This window comes from Oncorhynchus clarkii, unplaced genomic scaffold (assembly GCF_045791955.1).
Source record: "Oncorhynchus clarkii lewisi isolate Uvic-CL-2024 unplaced genomic scaffold, UVic_Ocla_1.0 unplaced_contig_196_pilon_pilon, whole genome shotgun sequence".
NCBI lineage: Eukaryota > Metazoa > Chordata > Actinopteri > Salmoniformes > Salmonidae > Oncorhynchus > Oncorhynchus clarkii.
Genome location: NW_027258190.1, coordinates 17561 through 44260, shown reverse-complemented (window position 1 = coordinate 44260; position 26700 = coordinate 17561). Strand labels below are relative to the sequence as shown.

Genomic DNA, 26700 nt, shown 5'->3' with positions numbered 1-26700 from the left:
GAAACCGTGTTAGAGCTGTCCAATCCACAAGCGACTCGTGGCATTATACCTAAAGCGGACGTTGCCATTGGCTGCACGGCGTAGCATTAAGATAAAACCCTGCCTCGTTTACAAGTTTGAACACTGGAATGTGAGATGTAATCTACACCTGGATTAGACTGATAGAAATCCTCATTATTTCCTTTGAATGATTTTCAATTTGAGTCATTACTTTTATATAGAGCCTACGCTTTCTCCGTCTGTATTTCTTACAGGAGTGGGATGGAAGCGGCTTAGTGACAATGACCACACGAGCAGCTGCTCACCGATTTGACAACTCCATCACAGATCCACCTCTCCACAACGCCAAAACACCAGCTCTGCTGGTTGAGTACTGATTGAATATTAGTGAAAGTATAAATCAGATATATCTGCATCACAGTTCACGCTCCAAACTACAGTAATCTGACAGGAAGCTCTTCCAGCATGTCAACATCTATACGCTCCAAACTACAGTAATCTGACGGGAAGCTCTTCCAGCATGTCAACATCTATACGCTCCAAACTACAGCAATCTGACAGGAAGCTCTTCCAGCATGTCAACATCTATACGCTCCAAACTACAGTAATCTGACAGGAAGCTCTTCCAGCATGTCAACATCTATACGCTCCAAACTACAGTAATCTGACGGGAAGCTCTTCCAGCATGTCAACATCTATACGCTCCAAACTACAGTAATCTGACGGGAAGCTCTTCCAGCATGTCAACATCTATACGCTCCAAACTACAGTAATCTGACGGGAAGCTCTTCCCGCATGTCAACATCTATACGCTCCAAACTACAGTAATCTGACGGGAAGCTTTTCCAGCATGTCTACATCTATACGCTCCAAACTACAGTAATCTGACAGGAAGCTATTCCAGCATGTCAACATCTATACTCTCCAAACTACAGTAATCTGACAGGAAGCTCTTCCAGTATGTCTACATCTATACGCTCCAAACTACAGTAATCTGACAGGAAGCTCTTCCAGCATGTCAACATCTATACGCTCCAAACTACAGTAATCTGACAGGAAGCTCTTCCAGTATGTCTACATCTATACGCTCCAAACTACAGTAATCTGACAGGAAGCTCTTCCAGTATGTCTACAGTCCTGTAGCAGCATTGGGAATTATGTCAAGCAGAGGGAGCCAGAGAGCAAATTAAATTCTACTACAGGCCAGTTGAAACACGTGTTTATATTCCATAGTAGAGTACTATACTAGACTAGAGTACTAGAGTAGAGTACTAGACTACTAGAGTACAGTAAAGTACCGTAGAGTACTAGAGTAGAGTATAATACAGAGTAAAGAACAGTAGACATACCTGAGGTTCTCTGAGCTGAACTCTGACTCCAGGAACTTGAGGAACTGTTCTCTCCCAACAGGATCCTTCAACACCTCGTTAATCCCAAAGCCCCACCTCTTCACTCTCAGCTGGCCCGGCTCCTTACTACAGAGACAGATATTTTTTTAATTTGACCTTTATTTAAGTTAAGAACACATTCTTATTTTCAATGACGGCCTAGGAACAGTGGGTTAACTGCCTTGTTCAGTGGCAGACGACAGATTTGACCTTGTCAGCTCGGGGATTCGATCTTGCAACCTTTTGATTACTAGTCTAACACTCTAACCACTAGGCTACCTGCTGGTTACTGGCCCAACGCTCTAACCACTAGGCTACCTGCTGGTCACTGGCCCAACGCTCTAACCACTAGGCTACCTGCTGGTCACTGGCCCAACGCTCTAACCACTAGGCTACCTGCTGGTTACTGGCCCAACACTCTAACCACTAGGCTACCTGCTGGTCACTGGCCCAACGCTCTAACCACTAGGCTACCTGCTGGTCACTGGCCCAACGCTCTAACCACTAGGCTACCTGCTGGTCACTGGCCCAACGCTCTAACCACTAGGCTATGCTGCCGCCCCACTACAGGCTCCTTACCATAGAGAGAGATTGGTTCATGAAACAACTTGTGATGCGAGAGGCTCTACACTCAAATAAGATATTTGAAAGGTTGTTTATTCATTGAATACAACACAGACCGTCCTGACTGCTGGGCCACTTCTCAGTACCTTCCCTAGCCTGGCCAGCCACTCACTACTTAATAACAACACAGACTGTACTGACTGCTGGGCCTCTTCTCAGTACCTTCCCTAGCCTGGCCAGCCACTCACTACTTAATAACAACACAGACTGCTGGGCCTCTTCTCAGTACCTTCCCTAGCCTGGCCAGCCACTCACTACTTAATAACAACACAGACCGTCCTGACTGCTGGGCCACTTCTCAGTACCTTCCCTAGCCTGGCCAGCCACTCACTACTTAATAACAACACAGACCGTCCTGACTGCTGGGCCTCTTCTCAGTACCTTCCCTAGCCTGGCCAGCCACTCACTACTTAATAACAACACAGACTGCTGGGCCTCTTCTCAGTACCTTCCCTAGCCTGGCTAGCCACTCACTACTTAATAACAACACAGACTGCTGGGCCTCTTCTCAGTACCTTCCCTAGCCTGGCTAGCCACTCACTACTTAATAACAACACAGACTGCTGGGCCTCTTCTCAGTACCTTCCCTAGCCTGGCCAGCCACTCACTACTTAATAACAACACAGACCGTCCTGACTGCTGGGCCTCTTCTCAGTACCTTCCCTAACCTGGCCAGCCACTCACTACTTAATAACAACACAGACCGTCCTGACTGCTGGGCCTCTTCTCAGTACCTTCCCTAGCCTGGCCAGCCACTCACTACTTAATAACAACACAGACTGTACTGACTGCTGGGCCTCTTCTCAGTACCTTCCCTAGCCTGGCTAGCCACTCACTACTTAATAACAACACAGACTGTACTGACTGCTGGGCCTCTTCTCAGTACCTTCCCTAGCCTGGCCAGCCACCCACTACTTAATAACAACACAGACTGCTGGGCCTCTTCTCAATACCTTCCCTAGCTTGGCTAGCCACTCACTACTTAATAACAACACAGACTGTACTGACTGCTGGGCCTCTTCTCAGTACCCTCCCTAGCCTGGACAGCCACTCACTACTTAATAACAACACAGACTGCTGGGCCTCTTCTCAGAATCAGTGACAACCACAATGTCCACGTTGGTTTGGGAAGACACACATTTGTTATTGTAACTCTGACCAAGAGAGAGAAGGATAGACTGAGGTTAAACCCACCTAGTCTCCAGTGAGAGTGAGAGTGAGAGTGAGAGAGAGAGAGATAGATAGAGAGAGAGAGAGAGAGAGAGAGAGACTCACTCACTCACTCACTCACTCACTCACTCACTCACTCACTCACTCACTCTGACAGACTGAGGGTGAACCCACCTGTGCACACTGTCCACAAAATGAGGTGGAAACTGAGCTGCAATTCCTAACCTCCTGCCCAATGTATGACCATATTAGAGAAACATATTTCCCTCAGATTACACAGATACACAAAGAATTCGAAAACAAATCCAATTTTGAAAAACTCCCATATCTATTGGGTGAAATTCCACAGTGTGCCATCACAGCAGCAAGATTTGTGACCTGTTGCCACGAGAAAAGGGCAACCAGTGAAGAACAAACACCATTGTAAATACAACCCATATTTATTTATTTTATCTTGTGTCCTTCACCATTTGTACATTGTTAAAACACTGTATATATAATATGACATTTGTAATGTCTTTATTGTTTTGAAACTTCTGTATGTGTAATGTTTACTGTTAATTTTTATTGTTTATTTCACTTTATATTTTATCTACCTCTCTTGCTTTGGCAAAGTTAACACATGTTTCCCATGCCAATAAAGCCCTTGAATTGAATTGAATTGAGAGAGAGAAGGACAGACTGAGGGTGAACCAACCTGGTCTGCAGTAACTCTGACAGAGAGAGAGAAGGACAGACTGAGGGTGAACCCACCTGGTCTCCAGTAACTCTGACAGAGAGAGAGAAGGACAGACTGAGGGTGAACCCACCTGGTCTCCAGTAACTCTGACAGAGAGAGAGAAGGACAGACTGAGGGTGAACCCACCTGGTCTCCAGTAACTCTGACAGAGAGAGAGAGAGAGAAGGACAGACTGAGGGTGAACCCACCTGGTCTCCAGTAACTCTGACAGAGAGAGAGAGAGAGAAGGACAGACTGAGGGTAAAACCACCTGGTCTCCAGTAACTCTGACAGAGAGAGAGAAGGACAGACTGAGGGTGAACCCACCTGGTCTCCAGTAACTCTGACAGAGAGAGAGAAGGACAGACTGAGGGTGAACCTACCTGGTCTCCAGTAACTCTGACAGAGAGAGAGAAGGACAGACTGAGGGTGAACCCACCTGGTCTCCAGTAACTCTGACAGAGAGAGAGAGAGAAGGACAGACTGAGGGTGAACCCACCTGGTCTCCAGTAACTCTGACAGAGAGAGAAGGACAGACTGACGGTGAACCCACCTGGTCTCCAGTAACTCTGACACAGAGAGAGAAGGACAGACTGAGGGTGATCCCACCTGGTCTCCAGTAACTCTGACAGACAGAGAGAGAGAGAGAGAAGGACAGACTGAGGGTGAACCCACCTGGTCTCCAGTAACTCTGCCAGAGAGAGAGAAGGACAGACTGAGGGTGAACCCACCTGGTCTCCAGTAACTCTGACATACAGAGAGAGAGAGAGAGAGAGAGAGAGAGAAGGACAGACTGAGGGTGAACCCACCTGGTCTCCAGTAACTCTGACAGAGAGAGAGAAGGACAGACTGAGGGTGAACCCACCTGGTCTCCAGTTCCCAGATGGTGATGTCATCAGAGATCCAGGGGTTGGAGGTCTCCGGGGAGGTGAAGAAGGGGTCATACTCCACATACTGCTCTGTGTAGCTCAGCAAGCTGCATAGGGAGTACACCAATCACACTGCTCACTGACAATATGTACACCAATCACACTGCTCACTGACAATATGTACACCAATCACACTGATCACTGACAATAAATACACCAATCACACTGCTGACTGACAATACGTACACCAATCACACTGACAATACGTACACCAATCACACTGACAATACGTACACCAATCACACTGACAATACGTACACCAATCACACTGACAATACGTACACCAATCACACTGACAATACGTACACCAATCACACTGACAATACGTACACCAATCACACTGACAATACGTACACCAATCACACTGATCACTGACAATACATACACCAATCACACTGACAATACATACACCAATCACACTGACAATACGTACACCAATCACACTGACAATACACACACCAATCACACTGACAATACGTACTCCAATAACAGCCTTGTCTACTCCAATAACAGCCTTGTTTACTCCAATAACAGCCCTGACTACTCCAATAACAGCCTTGACTACTCCAATAACAGCCCTGACTACCAGTCTGTTTTCAGACAGTATTCCAATAACAGCCTTGACTACTCTAATAACAGCCTTGACTACTCCAATAACAGCCTTGACTACTCCAATAACAGCCTTGACTACTCCAATAACAGCCTTGACTACTCCAATAACAGCCTTGACTACCAGTCTGTTTTCAGACAGTATTCCAATAACAGCCCTGACTACCAGTCTGTTTTCAGACAGTACTCCAATAACAGCCTTGTCTACCAGTCTGTTTTCAGACAGTACTCCAATAACAGCCCTGACTACTCCAATAACAGCCTTGACTACTCCAATAACAGCCTTGACTACTCCAATAACAGCCTTGACTACCAGTCTGTTTTCAGACAGTACTCCAATAACAGCCTTGACTACCAGTCTGTTTTCAGACAGTACTCCAATAACAGCCTTGACTACCAGTCTGTTTTCAGACAGTGTGTGTGTGTGTGTGTGTGTGTGTCTGTGTCTGTGTGTCTGTGTGTCTGTGTCTGTGTCTGTGTGTGTGTGTGTGTGTCTGTGTCTGTGTCTGTGTCTGTGTCTGTGTCGTCTGTGTCTGTGTCTGTGTCTGTGTCTGTGTGTGTGTGTGTGTGTGTCTCTCTCTGTGTGTGTGTGTGTGTGTGTGTGTCTGTGTGTGTGTGTGTGTGTGTGTCTGTGTCTGTGTCTGTGTGTGTGTGTGTGTGTATGTGTGTGTGTGTGTGTGTGTGTGTGTCTCTGTGTGTGTGTGTGTGTGTGTGTGTGTGTGTGTGTGTGTGTGTGTGTTGCATTACAAGGAAACAGCCTACCTTTCTGCCACTTTGGACATGTTTAACCGATGCCTGTCTAGTTGGGCTTGCCAGTGTTGAATCTGAAAGGAGAAGGTGCCAATGTGAAGGCATGCTGCTCTGTCAGATAACCAGTCAAGATAACAATCAATATGTCAGATAACACAATAGAGTCAAGCTAACGATCAATATGTCAGATAACATGATAGAGTCAAGCTAACGATCAATATGTCAGATAACACAATAGTCAAGCTAACGATCAAAATGTCAGATAACACAATAGTCTAGCTAACGATCAATATGTCAGATAACATGATATAGTCAAGATAACGACCATTCTGTTATTTATAAAAGGCCCATTCTACCAGAAAACACTGACATGTCATTGTAGTTTGATGGATATTTGTTGACATCCGCTCTGGAAGAACCCTCTTTTGTAATTTGCCCTTGAATTGATGACATTACCTGGTGACGCATCTCCTCCTCTGTGGGCTCTTTGACCTCTGGAGCGGGGGCGTGGGCGGGGCTGTGGCTCCGGATGTCATTCTGGAGGCCGTACACAGACTGGATAGAAACATCGTTGTTACGGAGACGGGTATCCTGTGTGTGTTTCTTTTCTCTCCTTGTCCCCTCACAGGTGACAAACATCATTACCCAATCAGTCACCAATCAATCATCAATCAGAAGACACACCTCCTGTTTCCTTTACCCAATCACATTCCCTTTCCCTTAGTTTAAAAACCCTGTCAGTTGTTTTCTCTAGAGCTCAATCTGTCTGGATGATCCAGAGGAGGAATGGGAGAAGGTCATGTGGTCTGATGAGACAAAAATAGAGCTTTTTGGTCTAAACTCCACTAGCCGTGTTTGGAGGAAGAAGAAGGATGAGTACAACCCCAAGAACACCATCCCAACCGTGAAGCATGGAGGTGGAAACATCAACATCATCATTCGTTGTGGATGCTTTTCTGCAAAGGGGACAGGACGACTGCACCGTATTGAGGGGAGGATGGATGGGGCCATGTATCGCGAGATCTTGGCCAACAACCTCCTTCCCTCAGTAAGAGCATTGATGATGGGTTGTGGCTGGGTTTTCCAGCATGACAACAACCCGAAACACACAGCCGGGGCAACTAAGGAGTGGCCCCGTAAGAAGCATCTCAAGGTCCTGGAGTGGCCTAGCCAGTCTCCAGACCTGAACCCAATAGAAAATCTTTGGAGGGAGCTGAAAGTCCGTATTGCCCAGCGACAGCCCCTTCTGGAGAAGGTCTGTATGGAGGAGTGGGCCAAAATCCCTGCTGCAGTGTGTGCAAACCTGGTGAAGAACTACAGGAAACATATGATCTCTGTAATTGCAAACAAAGGTTTCTGTACCAACTATTAAGTTCTGCTTTCTGATGTATCAAATACTTATGTCATGCAATAAAATGCAAATTAATTACTTAAAAATCACACAATGTGATTTTCTGGATTTTTGTTTTAGATTCCGTCTCTCACAGTTGAAGTGTACCTATGATAAAAAATTACATGTTTTGTAAGTAGGAAAACCTGTAAAATCGGCAGTACTGTATTACAGTAGATTTTGCAGTAGATTTTACAGTAGATTTTACAGTTCACATTACAGTACATATGACAATCCATACCTTTCTTGTTTTATGAGGCTGCTTCATCCTCGAGGATTTCTTGATGTCGGCTTCTGTTGTGTTCACACATCCAGGCTGTATAGAGAAACAAGGACACATTTACACCAGTCTTCTCCAGGCTGTATAGAGAAACAAGGACACATTTCCATCAGTCTCCTCCAGGCTGTGGAACAAGGACACATTTCCATCAGTCTTCTCCAGGCTGTGGAACCAGGACACATTTCCATCAGTCTTCTCCAGGCTGTATAGAGAAACAAGGACACATTTCCATCAGTCTTCTACAGACTGTATAGAGAAACAAGGACACATTTCCATCAGTCTTCTCCAGACTGTGGAACAAGGACACATTTACATCAGTCTTCTCCAGACTGTGGAACAAGGACACATTTCCATCAGTCTTCTCCAGACTGTATAGAGAAACAAGGACACATTTACATCAGTCTTCTCCAGACTGTAGAACAAGGACACATTTACATCAGTCTTCTCCAGACTGTGGAACAAGGACACATTTACATCAGTCTTCTCCAGACTGTATAGAGGAACAAAGACACATTTACATCAGTCTTCTCCAGGCTGTATAGAGAAACAAGGACACATTTACATCAGTCTTCTCCAGACTGTATAGAGGAACAAGGACACATTTACATCAGTCTTCTCCAGACTGTGGAACAAGGACACATTTACATCAGTCTTCTGCAGGCTGTATAGAGAAACAAGGACACATTTACATCAGTCTTCTCCAGACTGTGGAACAAGGACACATTTCCATCAGTCTTCTCCAGGCTGTATAGAGGAACAAGGACACATTTCCATCAGTCTTCTCCAGGCTGTATAGAGGAACAAGGACACATTTCCATCAGTCTTCTCCAGGCTGTGGAACAAGGACACATTTACATCAGTCTTCTCCAGACTGTATAGAGAAACAAGGACACATTTACATCAGTCTTCTCCAGGCTGTATAGAGGAACAAGGACACATTTCCATCAGTCTTCTCCAGGCTGTGGAACAAGGACACATTTACATCAGTCTTCTCCAGACTGTATAGAGAAACAAGGACACATTTACATCAGTCTTCTCCAGGCTGTATAGAGGAACAAGGACACATTTACATCAGTCTTCTCCAGGCTGTGGAACAAGGACACATTTACATCAGTCTTCTCCAGGCTGTATAGAGAAACAAGGACACATTTACATCAGTATTCTCCAGACTGTATAGAGAAACAAGGACACATTTACATCAGTCTTCTCCAGGCTGTATAGAGAAACAAGGACACATTTACATCAGTCTTCTCCAGGCTGTATAGAGAAACAAGGACACATTTACATCAGTCTTCTCCAGACTGTGGAACAAGGACACATTTCCATCAGTCTTCTCCAGGTTGTATAGAGGAACAAGGACACATTTACATCAGTCTTCTCCAGGCTGTATAGAGAAACAAGGACACATTTCCATCAGTCTTCTCCAGGCTGTATAGAGAAACAAGGACACATTTCCATCAGTCTTCTCCAGGCTGTATAGAGAAACAAGGACACATTTCCATCAGTCTTCTCCAGGCTGTATAGAGAAACAAGGACACATTTCCATCAGTCTTCTCCAGACTGTGGAACAAGGACACATTTCCATCAGTCTTCTCCAGACTGTGGAACAAGGACACATTTCCATCAATCTTCTCCAGGCTGTGGAACAAGGACACATTTCCATCAGTCTTCTCCAGGCTGTATAGAGAAACAAGCACACATTTACATCAGTCTTCTCCAGACTGTATAGAGAAACAAGGACACATTTACATCAGTCTTCTCCAGACTGTGGAACAAGGACACATTTACACATTTCCAGAACTTCTTAAGGCTAGGGGGCAGTATCCTGAATTTCCGGCTGACTGACGTGCCCAAAGTAAACTGCCTGTTATTCAGCCCATTGGATAGAAAACAGTTTCTAAAACTGTTAAAAAAATGTCTGTGAGTATAACAGAACTGATATGGCAGGTGAAAATCCATCTGGAAAATTCCACAAGATCAACAGTCTTTATACAGGGATTCAGGCTTGTTTCATGAAAAACTTAAAAAGTTGTCGTTTTTCCCAAGGTGTGCTCATCAGGAAAGGTAGGCTTTTGCCGTAAAGCCTTTTTGAAATCTGACAACGCAGTTGGATTAGCAAGACGTTAAGCTTTTAAATAATGTTAATAATGACACTTGTATTTTCATGAATGTTTAATATTGCGATTTTGTCATTGAATTTGGCGCCCTGCAATTTCACCAGATGTTGTCGACAGGTGTTACTCTGGCAGTTGGCGATCCCTAAGAGGTTTTAGGTCTTCTCCAGGCTGTGGAACAAGGTTAAACAATGATACATTTGGGTCAATCCACGAAAAGTGCCCTTTGATATTTTAAGTAAAAATTTGGCAAAAAGATTCAATTTTAAAAGCCTGTTATATTAAATTGCCCTTTAAAACCTCTTTAGCCTAGGGGGCAGTATTTTCACGTCCGGATGAAAAGCGTGCCCAAAGTAAACTGCCTGTTACTCAGGCCCCGAATCTAAGATTTGCATATGCATGATAGTATTGGACAGAAAACATTAAAGTTTCTAAAACTGTTAAAACTGTTAACATAATGTCTGTGAGTATAACAGAACTGATATGGCAGGCAAAACCCTGAGCACAACCCATCCAGGGAAATTATTTTTTGAGGTCATTGTGTTTTCCAATGGTTTTCTATGGGAAACCTGATTTATTAGGGCCCATATTGCAGTTCCTATGGCTTCCACTAGATGTCAACAGTCTTTTAGAAATGGTTTGATGTTTTTCTTTTGAGAAATGAAGAAGTAGTCCTATTCTTTCTATTCTATTCTCAGCAGGTCACTCGTCTTTTGCTGCGCGTGAACAGGAGTTCAAGCTCCGTGGTGTTTTTCTTCGGTATTGGAAACTGTTTTTCCGTATTAAATTTGATCGATTATTTACATTTTAGGATTGACTGAGGATTGATTAGAACGTTGTTTGAAATGTTTGGACCAAGTTTACAGGTAACCTATTAGATACTTAGTAGTCATGTTTGAACCGGTGTATTTCTGAATCAAAAGAGCCAAAATAAATTGACATTTTGGGGATATAAAGAAGGACTTTATAGAACAAAACAACCATTCATTCTGTCACTGAGACATTTGCAAAAATATGAAGATCTTCAAAGGTAAGGCATTTATTATATCGCTATTTCTGACTTTCGTGTCGCACCTGCCTGGTTGCAAAATGGTTTTAATGTGGTTGTTTTCTGGGCGCTGTCCTCAGATAATTGCATGGTGTGCTTTCGCCGTAAATTATTATTTAAATCTGACACAGCGGCTGGATTAACCAGAAGTTAAGCTTTATTTTGATGTATTACACTTGTATTTATATGAATGTTAAATATTTATATTTCTGTAGTTTGAATTTGGAGCACTGCAATTTCAGCGGATGTTGTCAAATCTATCCTGGTAACGGGATTCGAACGGGATTTCGAGTTTAAGGGGTTTTAATATGGATCACATGGAGAATCCATAATTTTGACATGTTCCTCTGTGACCTCTAGGAAGGTTTGAACCACTTCATCTCAACATTACTCCAAGTTCTCCACCAATAGGGCTTCGCACAAGCCCCAGCGTTGTCCGGGTTAGGGTTTAGCCGGGGTTCATTGTTTAGCCATCATTGTAAATAAGAATTTGTTCTTAACTGACTTGCCTTGTTAAAACTTATTTGGGATAGGGGGCAGTATTGGGTAGCTTGGATGAAAAACGTGCCCAAATTAAGCTGGCTGCAACTCAGCCGTAAAAGCTAAAATATGCATATAATTAGCTAATCTGGATAGAAAACATTCTGAATGATGTCTGTGAGTATAACATAACTCATATGGCAGGCAAAACCTGAGAAATAATCCAACCAGGAAGTGGGAAATCTGAAGTTCGTAGTTTTTCAACTCAGCCCCCATTGAAGATACAGGGCTATATTAGTTATGTTTCACTTCCCAAGGCTTCCACTAGATGTCAACAGTATTTAGAACCTGTTTTGAAGATTCTACTCTAAAGGAGGTGCTCATGAGAGCTCTTTAAGTGAGTGGTATGGCAGAGTGCCACAGACTCGGTCTGGCGCGCTCACGGGAAAGGTAGCAACATTGCACTTCATTTGACAGACAAAGGAATTGTCCGGTTGGAACATTAATGAAGTTCTATGTTAAAAACATCCTAAAGATTGATTCCATACTTAGGTTGGCATGTTTCTACAGGCTGTAACGGGACCTTCTGAACTTTTCATCCGACATTCAGCGTGACCTGAACGCACTTTTGGATTTGTTTGCCAAACGCCCTAACAAATGAAGATATTTGGACATAACTGATGGACATTATTGAACTTATCAAACATTTATGGTGGAACTGGGATTCCTGGGAGTGCATTCTGATGAAGATCATCAAAGGTAAGGGAATGTTTAAAATGCTATTTCTGAGTAATGTTGACTACCCAATATGGCGGGTATCTTTTTGGCTGATTTGTTGTCTAAAGGCTGTACTCAGATTATTGCATGGTTTGCTTTCTCCGTAAAGTGTTTTGGAAATCTGACACAGCGGTTGCATTAAAGAGAAGTGTATCTAAAGTTCCATGTATAATAGTCGTATCTTTATCAATGTGTATTATGAGTATTTCTGTAAATTGATGTGGTTTTGCACAATCACCGCATGTTTTAGAACTACTGAACGTAATGCGCAAATGTAAACTCAGATTTTTTTATATAAATATGAACTTTATCAAACAAAACATACATGTATTGTGTAACATGAAGTCCCATGAGTGTCATCTGATGAAGATCATCAAAGGTTAGTGATTAATTTTATCTCTATTTCTGCTTTTTGTGACTCCTCTCCTTGGCTGGAAAAATGGCTGGGTTTTTCTGTTGCTTGGTGCTGACCTAACATAATCGTTTGTGGTGCTTTCGCTGTAAAGCATTTTTGAAATCAGACGCTGTGGCTGGATTAACGATAATTGTATCTTTAAAATGGTGTAAAATACTTGTATGCTTGAGGAATTTTAATTATGAGATTTTTGTTGTTTTGAATTTGGCGCCTTGCACTTTCACTGGCTGTTGCGGAGCCTTCCGCTAGCGGAACCCCAGTCCTAGACAGGTTAAATAAAGGTTAAATTAAAAAATGAAAAAGTCATTTTGTTGCTTTGACAGTCATTTCTGAAAATGATTTATTTCATGTGACTAGAGACTAATTTACTTCTGTCCCTCATATTACATGAACTGAACTCTCGTTTTAATATGGTTAAACTATCATTTTTTCATTTTTTTTTTCAAAAAGAACCATGAACATCTAATCATCAAATCACAGTGTGTAAAGGCAGGTGAGCTGGTTCTAAACATCTTGGACATTTTCTGGTGTTTTGTGGTGGAAAGCTGAGCGGGTCGAGCACAACACGTTCAACTCTGTCACCCATAGATGGACAGGCTAGAAATATTGTAATGATTTCAACTTTTTTTGTGAAGCTTGCTTTCAATTGCCACTCCCTGTTGCATTCAACAAGCCTCCAGTGCCCCTGTCACAAGGGAATTTATGGCAGATTTAAGGTGAAATCCTCAACCCTGTTGCGGTCAACAGGGTTATAGTACGTATTTTTATTTAATTAACATCTTGAGATGGTTAAAACAAAGTTTATGAAGTTGAACATGTGCTTTTTAATAACAGAATGTTAAAATCAAACATTTTTTTAATACCAAGTTACACTTCTCAAAAGGCACAGAATTGGTGAAACGACCCCATTTACATGTCTACATTTTCACATTTAGCAGACGCTCTTATTCAGAGTCACTTACATACCTTAAGGGAACATTTCGGCATTTCGTGTATGATTAGTGAAAAAGTCTATATTGCAAATGTACTTACTAGACGTCCGAAATCGTTTGTAAAATTTGCGGTCGGCGTCGGGCCGTGCGGTAGGGCCGGACCTACCGGGAAGTCATCAAATGAACTTTGTCGGACATTCGGTTTCCGTTTTATAAAATAAACAAGTTTTTGACCATTTTTCCACTATCCCGGAAATTCCCACAAGAGGGCATACGGAATCATATGGCAATTTGGCAAAACATCACGAATCACGACGGGGCCTTATCTCGAAAACGGAAAATATTTAGAAGCCGAAACTTGGTGAGCGTAGGTTTGGCATAATGGGCAGTTGGCCCCGAACAAGATGGCGTCTAGGCCTCGACGGTTTTTGAGTTATGGCCATTTTTCTGGGATTAAAGGTCCAAAATGGAAATAGAGAAATTATTTTTCCACTTCAGGTCAAAGTCAAGGAGCCTCCGGTGTCAATAAAAAAAGAAAAAGAAAAAAAAAAGAAAATGTCATTCTGAAATCAACACAAAAAATGGCATCACCATAGTCTCCAGACTGTGCTGAGTTCAACGAGACGCCCCGCTTGACCGTAGCTCGTTCTGAGTGCAGCGAACTTGAAAAAAAGAAGGCCCAAAATGAAGCCTGCCCCACAATGTCATTTGATTTTGAGTGGCAGTGAGAGAACCGTTAGGGTGAGAAGCACAATTCGACCTCAGGTACGTTCCTGAGGTCCTCCCGATCCGTGCAAGCCTAACCTTGACCGTGTGGCATTAACCCTTCACAGTAAAAAGAAGGTGTTTACTTGAAACAGCTTGCTTTGACTTCTCTCCCCATAGGAATACATTGCCTGCACCTCTAAATTCAACCTGAAGCCTATGTGGGTTATGAATGCCTTATGAACCTGTCTTCTATGACAGTCCATCACACCACTATGAGGTCTACCTGTGTCGAATCTAAGCTTCCTGGAGCAACCGGAAGTGGTTAAAATCACCCTAAAAGTGTTTACCCATACCCTGCCTGCAGTTTGATAGACATAGTGCATTCAACCCTGTGTAGATCAGTCAATTCTTAACGTAAAGACTTAAAACTCAGGATTCTGTAAGTGGCTATGTCAATCAAGATATGTGTTGACTTATAGCTTCCTGTGCCAACCGGAAGTGCCATAATTGGTGTCTCAGGGGCTGTTTCGAGGGGTTAAAAAAGTCTGATCTCTCCAAAATGTCATATGTGTGACTAGGTAACCCTTCTGAACTGTAAATCAGTCATTTCTCCCAACAGATGTCAAAGAAAAGCTCCCTCACACACACACAGGAAGGATGGAGTGATAAAGTGCGGTGCTTAAAGACACAGAGAGCAGGAAATGGCATTACCATAATCCCTAGGCCGTGCCGAGTTCAACGAGATATCCCGCTTGACCGTAGCTCGCTCGGTCTAGGCGCAGCGACCATTAGAATAGTAGGCCCAAAATGAAGCCTGCCCCACAACGTCATTTGATTTTGGGTGAGAGTGAGAGAACCGTTAGGGTGAGAAGGAAAATTCCACCACAGGAATGTTCCTAAGGTCCTCCCGATCCGTGCAAGCCTAACCTTGACCGCGTGGCATTAACCCTTAACAGTAAAACAGTGTTTTTTGATATCACAGATTACAGTGTCATCTCTCCCCATAGGAATGCATTGCCTGCACCCCTAATTTCAACCTGAAGTCTATATGGGTTATGAATGCCGTATGAACCTGTCTTCGGTACCAGTCCATCAGGCCACTATGAGGTCTACCTGTGTTGATTCTAAGCTTCCTGGACCAACCGGAAGTGGTTAAAATCACCCTAAAAGTGTTTACCCATACCCTGCCTGCAGTTTGATAGACATAGTGCATTCAACCCTGTGTAAATCAGTCAATTCTTAACGTAAGGACTTAAAACTCAGGATTCTGTAACAGCATACCCCAATGAGGATATGTGTTGATTTATAGCTTCCTGTGCCAACCGGAAGTGCCATAATTGGTGTCTCAGGGGCTGTTTCGAAGGGTTAAAAAAGTCAGATCTGTCCAAAACTTCATATATGTGATTAGGCAACCCCCGTGAACTGTAAACCAGTCATTTTCCCCAAAAAAAATCAAAGGAAAAAAAAATCACACTAAAACACAACTTGGAAGGAGGGACGTATTGGGGTGCGTAGAGACAGACAGTGGCTGCAATAGTTAGCTTTGTTGGAGCTAAAAAAGAACCGTCAGACCTAGAGTTCCGAAACTTTAGAAACCTGTTCTAGACCTCCGGTCGATGGTGCGTGGTGAGTTACGTGGCTCTAGACGGTTCTCGGACCGAGAAACAGCCTCGTACATTTGCAATACCTTCAATTCATTTTGACCATCACGAAAATGACGACGTTTAGAAAAGTCTCAGAGACGCAAGGCTAGGTGCATTGAAACCGGCTCGGCCCATAGAGACGGACCCCAACGTTTCTGTCCGATAGCTCGTTCAAGGACCCCGTAGCAAGGCATGGAAAAAAGTGGATTTTCAGCACCAATTAGGGTTTTTCTCGGACACCAAATGACCTATAGAGCCGAAACTTGGGATTCGGGGTCGCCTCAGCTAGGCCAACACATAACATAAGAAATGGACCCGCAGCTAGAACGTAACTACATGTTTTATGGTTTTTTTATGGTTTGAACCGAAGGCGTTGTGAATTTTGGGCCAGCTCTGAAGTATGTAATAGTTGGCTACTAAACGAGTTGGAAAAAGTGGGTTTGGTGTCAGTTTGTATCAGTTTGGTGTCAGAATAATATCTAATTGACTGATGGACTCTTGTCCACTTGACTCTTGTACATTTGCAATATGTTTAAACAGTGAGGTACCATCATCAAAAGCGACATTCTGAAATCAACCCAAACGAGCGATTGAGATGACCCAGAATCACTGCAAAGCCATCCCGAGTTCATCGGGCCAGTCAATTTCACATTCCTGCAGGATTTTTATAGCATGACAAATTCGTGATGGTACCTGCCCATTAAAACATATTGCAAATGCACAGTGACTTTGAAAATGTAAGGAAACATAGAATCAAATTTTTTTGGGGGGGGTTACCAGTTGCACATTTCAGATCACCAGTTGCACATTTCAGATCACCAGTTGCACGGAGGAAAATCGTTACTTTTGACTTTGACTTTTGACTTCCTATGACATCATATTGCAAATGGACAAAACATATGCCTTATGCACAAGTAAAACAAAAACAATTATGATAATACAAGTTGACAAAGGTAAACATATTAACATAACATAAAACATATTGCAAATGCACAGTGACTTTGAAAAAGTAAGGAAACATAAACAAATGGACATAATGAAATCATAATTTTTTTTTTCGGTTACCAGTTGCACGCGCATTTGCAATATGATTCTATAGTGAAAAAACATCACCAAATTGACATGATGAAATCAACACAACGAGTGATGGAAATGAACAACTATTACTGCCCGGCCGTCCCGAGTTCATCAGTTCAGTCAATTTTGGCCCCAAAAAAATTGACTTTTGACTTCCTATGAAATCATATTGCAAATGGACAAATCATATTCCTTATGCACAAGTAAAAAAAATAAATTATGATAATAACATTTTACAAAAGTGTATTCATACACTTCTTACACATGATTAATTGTCTTAAAATCGAAAGAATTTTGAAAAACGGTCCAGAAAGCACTTTTTTAAGGGTGTGTGAAGTTTTTTATAAAATTTTGACATTTTTGACTTTTGACTTTTGACTTCCTATGAAATCATATTCCAAATGGAGAAAACATATGCCTTATGCACAAGTAAAAAAAAAAAATAATGATAATAAAGTATGACTAAAGTATGTTGATAAAGTTCTTATACATGTGTAATTGACATAAAAATTGAAAGAATTTTGAAAAACGGTCCAGAAAGCACTTTTTTCAGGATGTGTGGAGTTTTTTTTACCAAATTTTGACATTTTTGACTTTTGACTTCCTATGAAATCATATTGCAAATGGACAAAACATAGCCTTATGCGCATGTAATAAAAATAAAACAAAATATGATAACAAAATTGGACAAAAGTATATTCATACAGTTCTTACACATGTGTAATTGACAAAAAAATCGAAAGAATTTCGAAAAAAGGCCCAGAAAGCACTTTTTTAAGGGGTGAAAAGTTTTTGGAAAAAAAATCATTTTTTAAAAATTTTGCTTTTGGATGTTGACTTGGGTTGCATTTCCAATATGAAAAACCCAGGTGGAGCGCACTCGCCCCCTGTTGGATTTTTGAAGTGTTACAATTGGCAATTGCCATATGGCATTTGCCATATACTTTGCACGAATCAACGCCGCTTTGGGTGGTATTGGACATCGTGTACATGGTTTGTCCAATGCCAATATCTTGCCATTCATTTTTGTCCAATTCAGGGGGGTATTCCCTTACAGTAGTGTGTCTCCTAATGTCCCATTAGGCCAATAACACTACTGACTGAACACCAGGGAGTCAGACGGTCCTCATCTCCAACAGTACGTCCCATTAGGCCAATAACACTACTGACTGAACACCAGGGAGTCAGACGGTCCTCATCTCCAACAGTATGTCCCATTAGACCAATAACACTACTGACTGAACACCAGGGAGTCAGACGGTCCTCATCTCCAACAGTATGTCCCATTAGACCAATAACACTACTGACTGAACACCAGGGAGTCAGACGGTCCTCATCTCCAACAGTATGTCCCATTAGACCAATAACACTACTGACTGAACACCAGGGAGTAAGACGGTCCTCGTCTCCAACAGTACGTCCCATTAGGCCAATAACACTACTGACTGAACACCAGGGAGTCAGACGGTCCTCATCTCCAACAGTACGTCCCATTAGGCCAATAACACTACTGACTGAACACCAGGGAGTCAGACGGTCCTCGTCTAGAACAGTACGTCCCATTAGGCCAAAAACACTACTGACTGAACACCAGGGAGTCAGACGGTCCTCGTCTCCAACAGTCCAGGGAGTCAGACGGTCCTCATCTCCAACAGTCCAGGGAGTCAGACGGTCCTCATCTCCAACAGTTCAGGGAGTCAGACGGTCCTCATCTCCAACAGTCCAGGGAGTCAGACGGTCCTCATCTCCAACAATCCAGGGAGTGAGACGGTCCTCATCTCCAACAGTCCAGGGAGTCAGACGGTCCTCGTCTCCAATAGTCCAGGGAGTCAGACGGTCCTCATCTCCAACAGTTCAGGGAGTCAGACGGTCCTCATCTCCAACAGTCCAGGGAGTCAGACGGTCCTCATCTCCAACAGTCCAGGGAGTCAGACGGTCCTCATCTCCAACAGTCCAGGGAGTCAGACGGTCCTCATCTTCAACAGTCCTGGGAGTCAGACGGTCCTCGTCTCCAACAGTCCAGGGAGTCAGACGGTCCTCATCTCCAACAGTCCAGGGAGTCAGACGGTCCTCATCTCCAACAGTCCAGGGAGTCAGACGGTCCTCGTCTCCAACAGTCCAGGGAGTCAGACGGTCCTCGTCTCCAACAGTCCAGGGAGTCAGACGGTCCTCATCTCCAACAGTCCAGGGAGTTAGTTGGGAGATACTGAGAATTCGTCTTTGGGTCACAAATGGCACCCTATTGCCTATATAGATCCCTTTTAACCAGGGCCCATAGGGTGCCATTTGGGACACAACACCTTACTTGATGTGATGGGGAAATTAGTTTCTGTCTGGCTGCAGCGTTGTCTGATTTGAAGGACATTAAACACATCCAAAGGTGGTTAAATGCTTGGGAAGGTTTATCTGGCCCCTTAATACCACTGTCTACTATTCAAGCAGATTGGTGAACATTTAAGAGATAATGGCCAAGATGCCGGTGTTTTGGAGGATATATTGTCAACGGGTGTTAAGATTCGGCCCACCCTGTTACATAAACTGGAACGGCGAACACCAAATACCTGGTTTCACACTGTTTTAATTCTTTCACCACTAGCGAGTCAGGCTAGCCTGGGTACCAGTCTGTTTGGGCTATCGTTCCACTCCTTGTCATGCCAAACATAAAGTATGACGCAGAGTACACAGAGTGGAATGTTAACACAAAACAGGTCTGTATTTCAGGCGTTCAGGTGTTAAAACCCCGAGCTCCTGAATTAAGCCTCTCGTTGGCCCTGGGAGAGACAACAAATGTGCAGCTTTTAACTACTGAGGTGGGCTACCATGCTCTGCCTCAGCCCGACCCCATTGTCCTGTGGTTACTGCTGAGTGAGGCTACCATGCTCTGCCTCAGCCCGACCCCATTGTCCAGTAGGCTACTGCTGAGGTAGGCTACCATGCTCTGCCTCAGCCCGACCCCATTGTCCAGTGGTTACTGCTGAGGTACGCTACCATCCCCTGCCTTATCCCGACTCCATTGTCCAGTAGGTTACTGCTGAGGTAGGCTACCATCCCCTGCCTCAGCCCAACCCCATTTTCCAGTGACAGAGGCCACTTTATACCTTTGTGTTAGGGACCAGGTTGCCAGGAAACTCAGTCAGCTGACCTGCTAAGTCAATCCCAGGCCCTATCCGGTGGGGTAACAGACCCCTACTCCTGCCTGTTCTTTAGTTGGACACGGGGGTGCAGTGAGACAACAGGTCAGAAGAACTCTGTACCACCTCAACACAACTCACTACTGGTCCCTTCCTACAAGGACAATAACTCTGCACACCCTCATCACAACTCACTACTGGTCCCTTCCTACGAGGACAAGAACTCTGCATCAACACAACTCACTACTGGTCCCTTCCTACAAGGACAAGAACTCTGCACACCCTCATCACAACTCACAACTGGTCCCTTCCTACAAGGACAATAACTCTGCACCACCTCAACACAACTCACTACTGGTCCCTTCCTACAAGGACAAGGACACTGCATGAACACAACTCACTACTGGTCTCTTCCTACAAGGACAAGAACTCTGCACCACCTCAACACAACTCACTACTGGTCCCTTCCTACAAGGACAAGAACTCTGCATCAACACAACTCACTACTGGTCCCTTCCTACAAGGACGAGAACTCTGCATCAACACAACTCACTACTGGTCTCTTCCTACAAGGACAAGAACTCTGCACCACCTCAACACAACTCACTACTGGTCCCTTCCTACAAGGACAAGAACTCTGCATCAACACAACTCACTACTGGTCCCTTCCTACAAGGACAAGGACTCTGCCTCAACACAACTCACTACTGGTCCCTTCCTACAAGGACAAGAACTCTGCACCACCACAACACAACTCACTACCAGTCCCTTTCTACAAGGACAAGAACTCTGCATCAACACAACTCACTACTGGTCCCTTCCTACAAGGACAAGGACTCTGCATCAACACAACTCACTACTGGTCCCTTCCTACGAGGACAAGCCTCCACCCTGGATCTGTGTGTTAGTGCATAACTGACAACATAAGAACTTACAGTGAAATGCTGACTGACCAGCCCTTACCCAAAAATGCAGTTCAAGAATGAGTTAATCAAATATTCACTTTAGTTTATTTAGTAAGTCTTTTCTTAACTCTATTTCTTGAACAGCACTGATGGTTAAGGGATTGTAATTATGTATTTCACTGTGAAGTCTACATCTGTTGGTTAAGGGCTGGTCAGTCAGCATTTCACTGTGAGGTCTCCACCTGTTGGTTAAGGGCTGGTCAGTCAGCATTTCACTGTGAGGTCTACACCTGTTGGTTAAGGGCTGGTCAGTCAGCATTTCACTGCGAGGTCTACACCTGTTGGTTAAGGGCTGGTCAGTCAGCATTTCACTGTGAGGTCTACACCTGTTGGTTAAGGGCTGGTCAGTCAGCATTTCACTGCGAGGTCTACACCTGTTGGTTAAGGGCTGGTCAGTCAGCATTTCACTGTGAGGTCTACACCTGTTGGTTACAGGCTGGTCAGTCAGCATTTCACTAAGATTAGCTGTTGTATTCGGCACACGTGACAAATATAATTTGATTTAATTTAATTTAATACCTCTTAGGGCCAGGGGGCAGTGTTCGGAAGTTCGGATGAATGACGTGCCCAAAGTAAACTGCCTGTTACTCAGGCCCAGAAGCTAGGATATGCATATAGTTGCATTGGATAACATTGGATAGAAAACACTCTGACGTTTCTAAAACTGTTAAAATAATTTCTGTGAGTAGAACAGAACTGATATGGCAGGCAAAAGTATTTTGGTGTGGGGCGCCGTCCTCAGATAATCGCATGGTATGCTTTTGCCGTAAAGCCTTTTTGAAATCTGACAACACGGCTGGATTAACAAGAAGTTAAGCTTTTAAATAATGTATGACACTTGTATTTTTATGAATGTTTAATAATTACGATTTTGTAATTTGAATTTGGCGCTCTCCAGCTTCACTGGATGTTGTCGATTTTGATCCCGCTAGCGGGATCCCTGCGCTAAGCTAATATATGTTTATACGCCTCAATCAATGTTAATATTGCTGTTACTTCATACACGTGTACTAGCCAACTGCAACCTTATTTATCTGTCCCTTTTGTCATAGTTTGTTGCTACTCTATATATTCAGACCATGAGGTAAATCTCTCTCCATTACTATGAGCCAAGATGACCGTTGTCATAGTTCGTGGCTACTCTACATGTTCAGACCATGAGGTAAATCTCTCTCCATTACTACGAGCCAAGATGGCCGCCAGCCCGGCATGGCTGTTGTCATAGTTTGTGGCTACTAAGATGGCTGCTGTTCACCTATTTGCATGTTAGCCATAGCATGTCAACCGATTAGCCGCTAACCATAGTGCTAATGTTGCATGCTGGTCTATAGCCTGAGGCCTACTAGCCCTCCACTGTACACACCGTGTGCTACAATCCACAGCCTGTGGCCTACTAGACTAGCATGCTAGCTTACCACTGTTTCTCATGCTAGATGACCCTGTTCTTACTGTGTGCTAGGTTAGCCTCTGTACATAGTGTGGTTATGTTGTGTGCCATGCTCTGCTTATTAGCCCAGTGCTATTAACCTCTATATGCTACTGCCTAGCTATCACTGCTATATGCTACTGCCTAGCTATCACTGCTATATGCTGCTGCCTAGCTATCACTGCTATATGCTACTGCCTAGCTATCACTGCTATATGCTACTGCCTAGCTATCACTGCTATATGCTGCTGCCTAGCTATCACTGCTATATGCTACTGCCTAGCTATCACTGCTATATGCTACTGCCTAGCTATCACTGCTATATGCTACTGCCTAGCTATCACTGCTATATGCTGCTGCATAGCTATCCCTGCTATATGCTACTGCCTAGCTATCCCTGCTATATGCTACTGCCTAGCTATCACTGCTACATGGTACTGCCTAGCTATCACTGCTATATGCTACTGCCTAGCTATCACTGCTATATGCTACTGCCTAGCTATCACTGCTATATGCTATCACTGCTATATCACTCTGGACACAACACAGTATCTCTCTCTGAACACAACACAATGTATCACTCTGAACACAACACAGTGTATCACTCTGAACACAACACAGTGTATCACTCTGAACACAACACAGTGTATCACTCTGAACACAACACAGTGTATCACTCTGAACACAACACAGTGCATCACTCTCTGAGCACAACACAGTGTATCACTCTCTGAGCACAACACAGTGCATCACTCTCTGAGCACAACACAGTGTAACACTCTCTGAACACAACACAGTGTAACACTCTCTGAACACAACACAGTGTATCTCTCTAAACATGGTCTGTGGTGACAGGGAAACAGAAAGGTTGTATTCTTACCACTGGTCTGTGTACGTCCCAGAAAGCTCTCTCTTGACTGTCCAGAATCTTCCTCTCAATTTTGTCTCTCTTCTTGTCAACTCTGTGTTAAAGGATAGAGGTGGACACCTTGTAACACAGACGTCCCATCATTCATTTAGTTACAGATGTAGGTTCTTCTTTTGATCACCCTGTCGCACAAAAGTCAAATGTGTAGTGTATTTGCGGTTTAAAAAGGCTTCTGAAGTTTGTATTTTTCACTTAGAAATTTCAGACTTGATTTTTGATACAAAACATGTATCAACCTTTGCAAACATGTTCATTATTTATAATCCACAGAATAATGTATATTTCCTGTTGCTGCAGGATAAGTTTCCTGCTGTAGCAAACGGGCTCAAATTAAGATCCTTCATCTGTATACTCCTCTCCTCTCCTCCCCCCTCCTCTCCTCTCCTCCCCCTCCCCTCCTCTCCTCCCCTCCCCATCTCTCTCCTCTCCTCTCCTCTTCTCTTCTCTCTTCTCCTCTCGTCTCCCCACCTCTCCTCTCCTCTCCTCCTCAAATAGCACCCATAGCAGTGCACTGTGTAGGGGATAGGGTGCCATTTGAGACGCTAGATTGGAGGAGATACTTACTTTGCTTGTGCTTCAGCTTGCATAAATATAAACTCCCATTTCCTGGCGAACGCTCTCTGTAGTCTGGCTAAGCTCTCCTGAAACACAAAGGAACATACACACACCTAGTGTCTTATAGTTTCACTACCTCTTACATAAAACATGCCTCTGAGGGGATAAATACAGTTGTTTTTAAACAGTAGTTAACTGCTTTCCAAGCAGCCTTGTCTCCATCGAATGGTGGGACTGGTTGATTGTTCTTTACACTCGGATAGAAACGACTGATACAGTAGAATAGAGGAGGAGAAGGGAAAAGGTGGAGGGAGGAGGGAGTAGGAGGAAGGAGGAAGGGGAGGTGAAGAGAGGGAGGGAAGAGGTGGGAGGAGGGTGGAGGGAGAAGGTGGAGGGAGAAGGTGGAGGTGGGAGAGGAGGGGGAGGGAAGAGGTGGGGGGGAGGGAGGGAAGAGGTGGGAGGGAGGGAGGGAGGGAAGAGGTGGGAGGAGGAGGAGGGAGGGAAGAGGTGGGAGGAGGAGGAGGAGGGAGGGAAGAGGTGGGAGGGAGGGAGGAGGAGGAGGGAGGGAAGAGGTGGGAGGGAGGGAGGAGGAGGGGGAGGGAAGAGGTGGGGGGGAGGGAGGGAAGAGGTGGGAGGGAGGGAGGGAGGGAGGGAAGAGGTGGGAGGAGGAGGGAGGGAAGAGGTGGGAGAGGAGGGGGAGGAGGAGGGAGGGAAGAGGTGGGAGGGGGAGGGAGGGAGGGAAGAGGTGGGAGGAGGAGGAGGAGGAGGAGGGAGGGAAGAGGTGGGAGGGAGGGAGGAGGAGGAGGGAGGGAAGAGGTGGGAGGGGGAGGGAGGGAGGGAAGAGGTGGGAGGGGGAGGGAGGGAGGGAAGAGGTGGGAGGAGGAGGAGGAGGAGGGAGGGAAGAGGTGGGAGGAGGAGGAGGGAGGGAGGGAAGAGGTGGGAGGAGGAGGAGGAGGGAGGGAAGAGGTGGGAGGAGGAGGAGGGAGGGAAGAGGTGGGAGGAGGAGGAGGGAGGGAAGAGGTGGGAGGAGGAGGAGGGAGGGAAGAGGTGGGAGGAGGAGGAGGGAGGGAAGAGGTGGGAGGGAGGGAGGGAAGAGGTGGGAGGAGGAGGAGGTGGGAGGGAAGAGGTGGGAGGAGGAGGAGGGAGGGAAGAGGTGGGAGGAGGAGGAGGTGGGAGGGAAGAGGTGGGAGGAGGAGGGAGGGAGGGAAGAGGTGGGAGGAGGAGGAGGAGGGAGGGAAGAGGTGGGAAGAGGAGGAGGAGGGAGGGAAGAGGTGGGAGGAGGAGGAGGAGGGAGGGAAGAGGTGGGAGGAGGAGGAGGAGGGAGGGAAGAGGTGGGAGGAGGAGGAGGGAGGGAAGAGGTGGGAGGGAGGGAGGAGGAGGAGGGAGGGAAGAGGTGGGAGGAGGAGGAGGCAGGGAAGAGGTGGGAGGGAGGGAGGAGGAGGAGGGAGGGAAGAGGTGGGAGGAGGAGGAGGAGGCAGGGAAGAGGTGGGACCTTACAGCTTCGTAGTCAGCCAGCTCCAGGCGGGCTTTGTTTTGCATTGTTCTTTTGCAGAGGTAAACAGCTGAAAGAGACAGAGGGGAAAAACAGTTCGTCAGAGAACAGTCAGCAGAAACAGTCAGTCAGAAAACAGTCAATTAGTGAGAAACAGTCAATTAGTCAGAGAGCAGAAACAGTTAGTCAGAGAACAGTCAATTAGTGAGAAACAGTCAATTAGTCAGAGAGCAGAAACAGTTAGTCAGATAAGTCAGAGAACAGTCAGCAGAAACAGTCAATTAGTGAGAAACAGTCAATTAGTCGGAAACAATAAGTCAGAGAGCAGAAACAGTTAGTCAGAGAACAGTCAGAGAACAGTCAGCAGAAACAGTCAGTCAGGAGAAATATTGTGTTATAGACATGCTACCCTGCTGTCCCGACCTCTGCATTGCTTTCTGTTTGGGGTTTTAGGCTGGGTTTCTGTACAGCACTTTGAGATATCAGCTGATGTACGAAGGGCTTTATAAATACATTTGATTTGATTTTGATTTGATCTATCCCCAAGCTATCCTACAGTCCACTTCATCTATCCCCAAGCTATCCTACAATCCACATCATCTATCCCCAAGCTATCCTACAATCCACATCATCTATCCCCAAGCTATCCTACAGTCCACTTCATCTATCCCCAAGCTATCCTACAGTCCACTTCATCTATCCCCAAGCTATCCTACAGTCCACGTCATCTATCCCCAAGCTATCCTACAATCCACATCATCTATCCCCAAGCTATCCTACAGTCCACTTCATCTATCCCCAAGCTATCCTACAGTCCACTTCATCTATCCCCAAGCTATCCTACAGTCCACGTCATCTATCCCCAAGCTATCCTACAATCCACATCATCTATCCCCAAGCTATCCTACAGTCCACTTCATCTATCCCCAAGCTATCCTATTGTCCACTTCATCTATCCCCAAGCTATCCTACAGTCCACTTCATCTATCCCCAAGCTATCCTACAGTCCACTTCATCTATCCCCAAGCTATCCTACAGTCCACTTCATCTATCCCCAAGCTATCCTACAGTCCACTTCATCTATCCCCAAGCTATCCTACAGTCCACTTCATCTATCCCCAAGCTATCCTACAGTCCACTTCATCTATCCC

The 26700-nt window shown here is 44.7% G+C and overlaps 1 protein-coding gene across 1 annotated transcript in view; it reads right to left on the bottom strand.

Moving 5' to 3' along the window:
* The window catches only part of LOC139395936 (regulator of G-protein signaling 7-like), a gene marked incomplete at its 5' end in the record, with an annotated part of 53293 nt that overhangs the window by 14305 nt on the left and 12288 nt on the right, over positions 1-26700 (bottom strand). Inside the window, 8 exons of the mRNA XM_071143243.1 lie at positions 1350-1475; positions 4766-4876; positions 6201-6262; positions 6645-6743; positions 7820-7894; positions 23455-23536; positions 24067-24143; positions 25555-25619. Coding sequence (XP_070999344.1) covers positions 1350-1475; positions 4766-4876; positions 6201-6262; positions 6645-6743; positions 7820-7894; positions 23455-23536; positions 24067-24143; positions 25555-25619 — 697 coding nt within the window. The remainder of the gene's footprint in view (positions 1-1349; positions 1476-4765; positions 4877-6200; positions 6263-6644; positions 6744-7819; positions 7895-23454; positions 23537-24066; positions 24144-25554; positions 25620-26700) is intronic.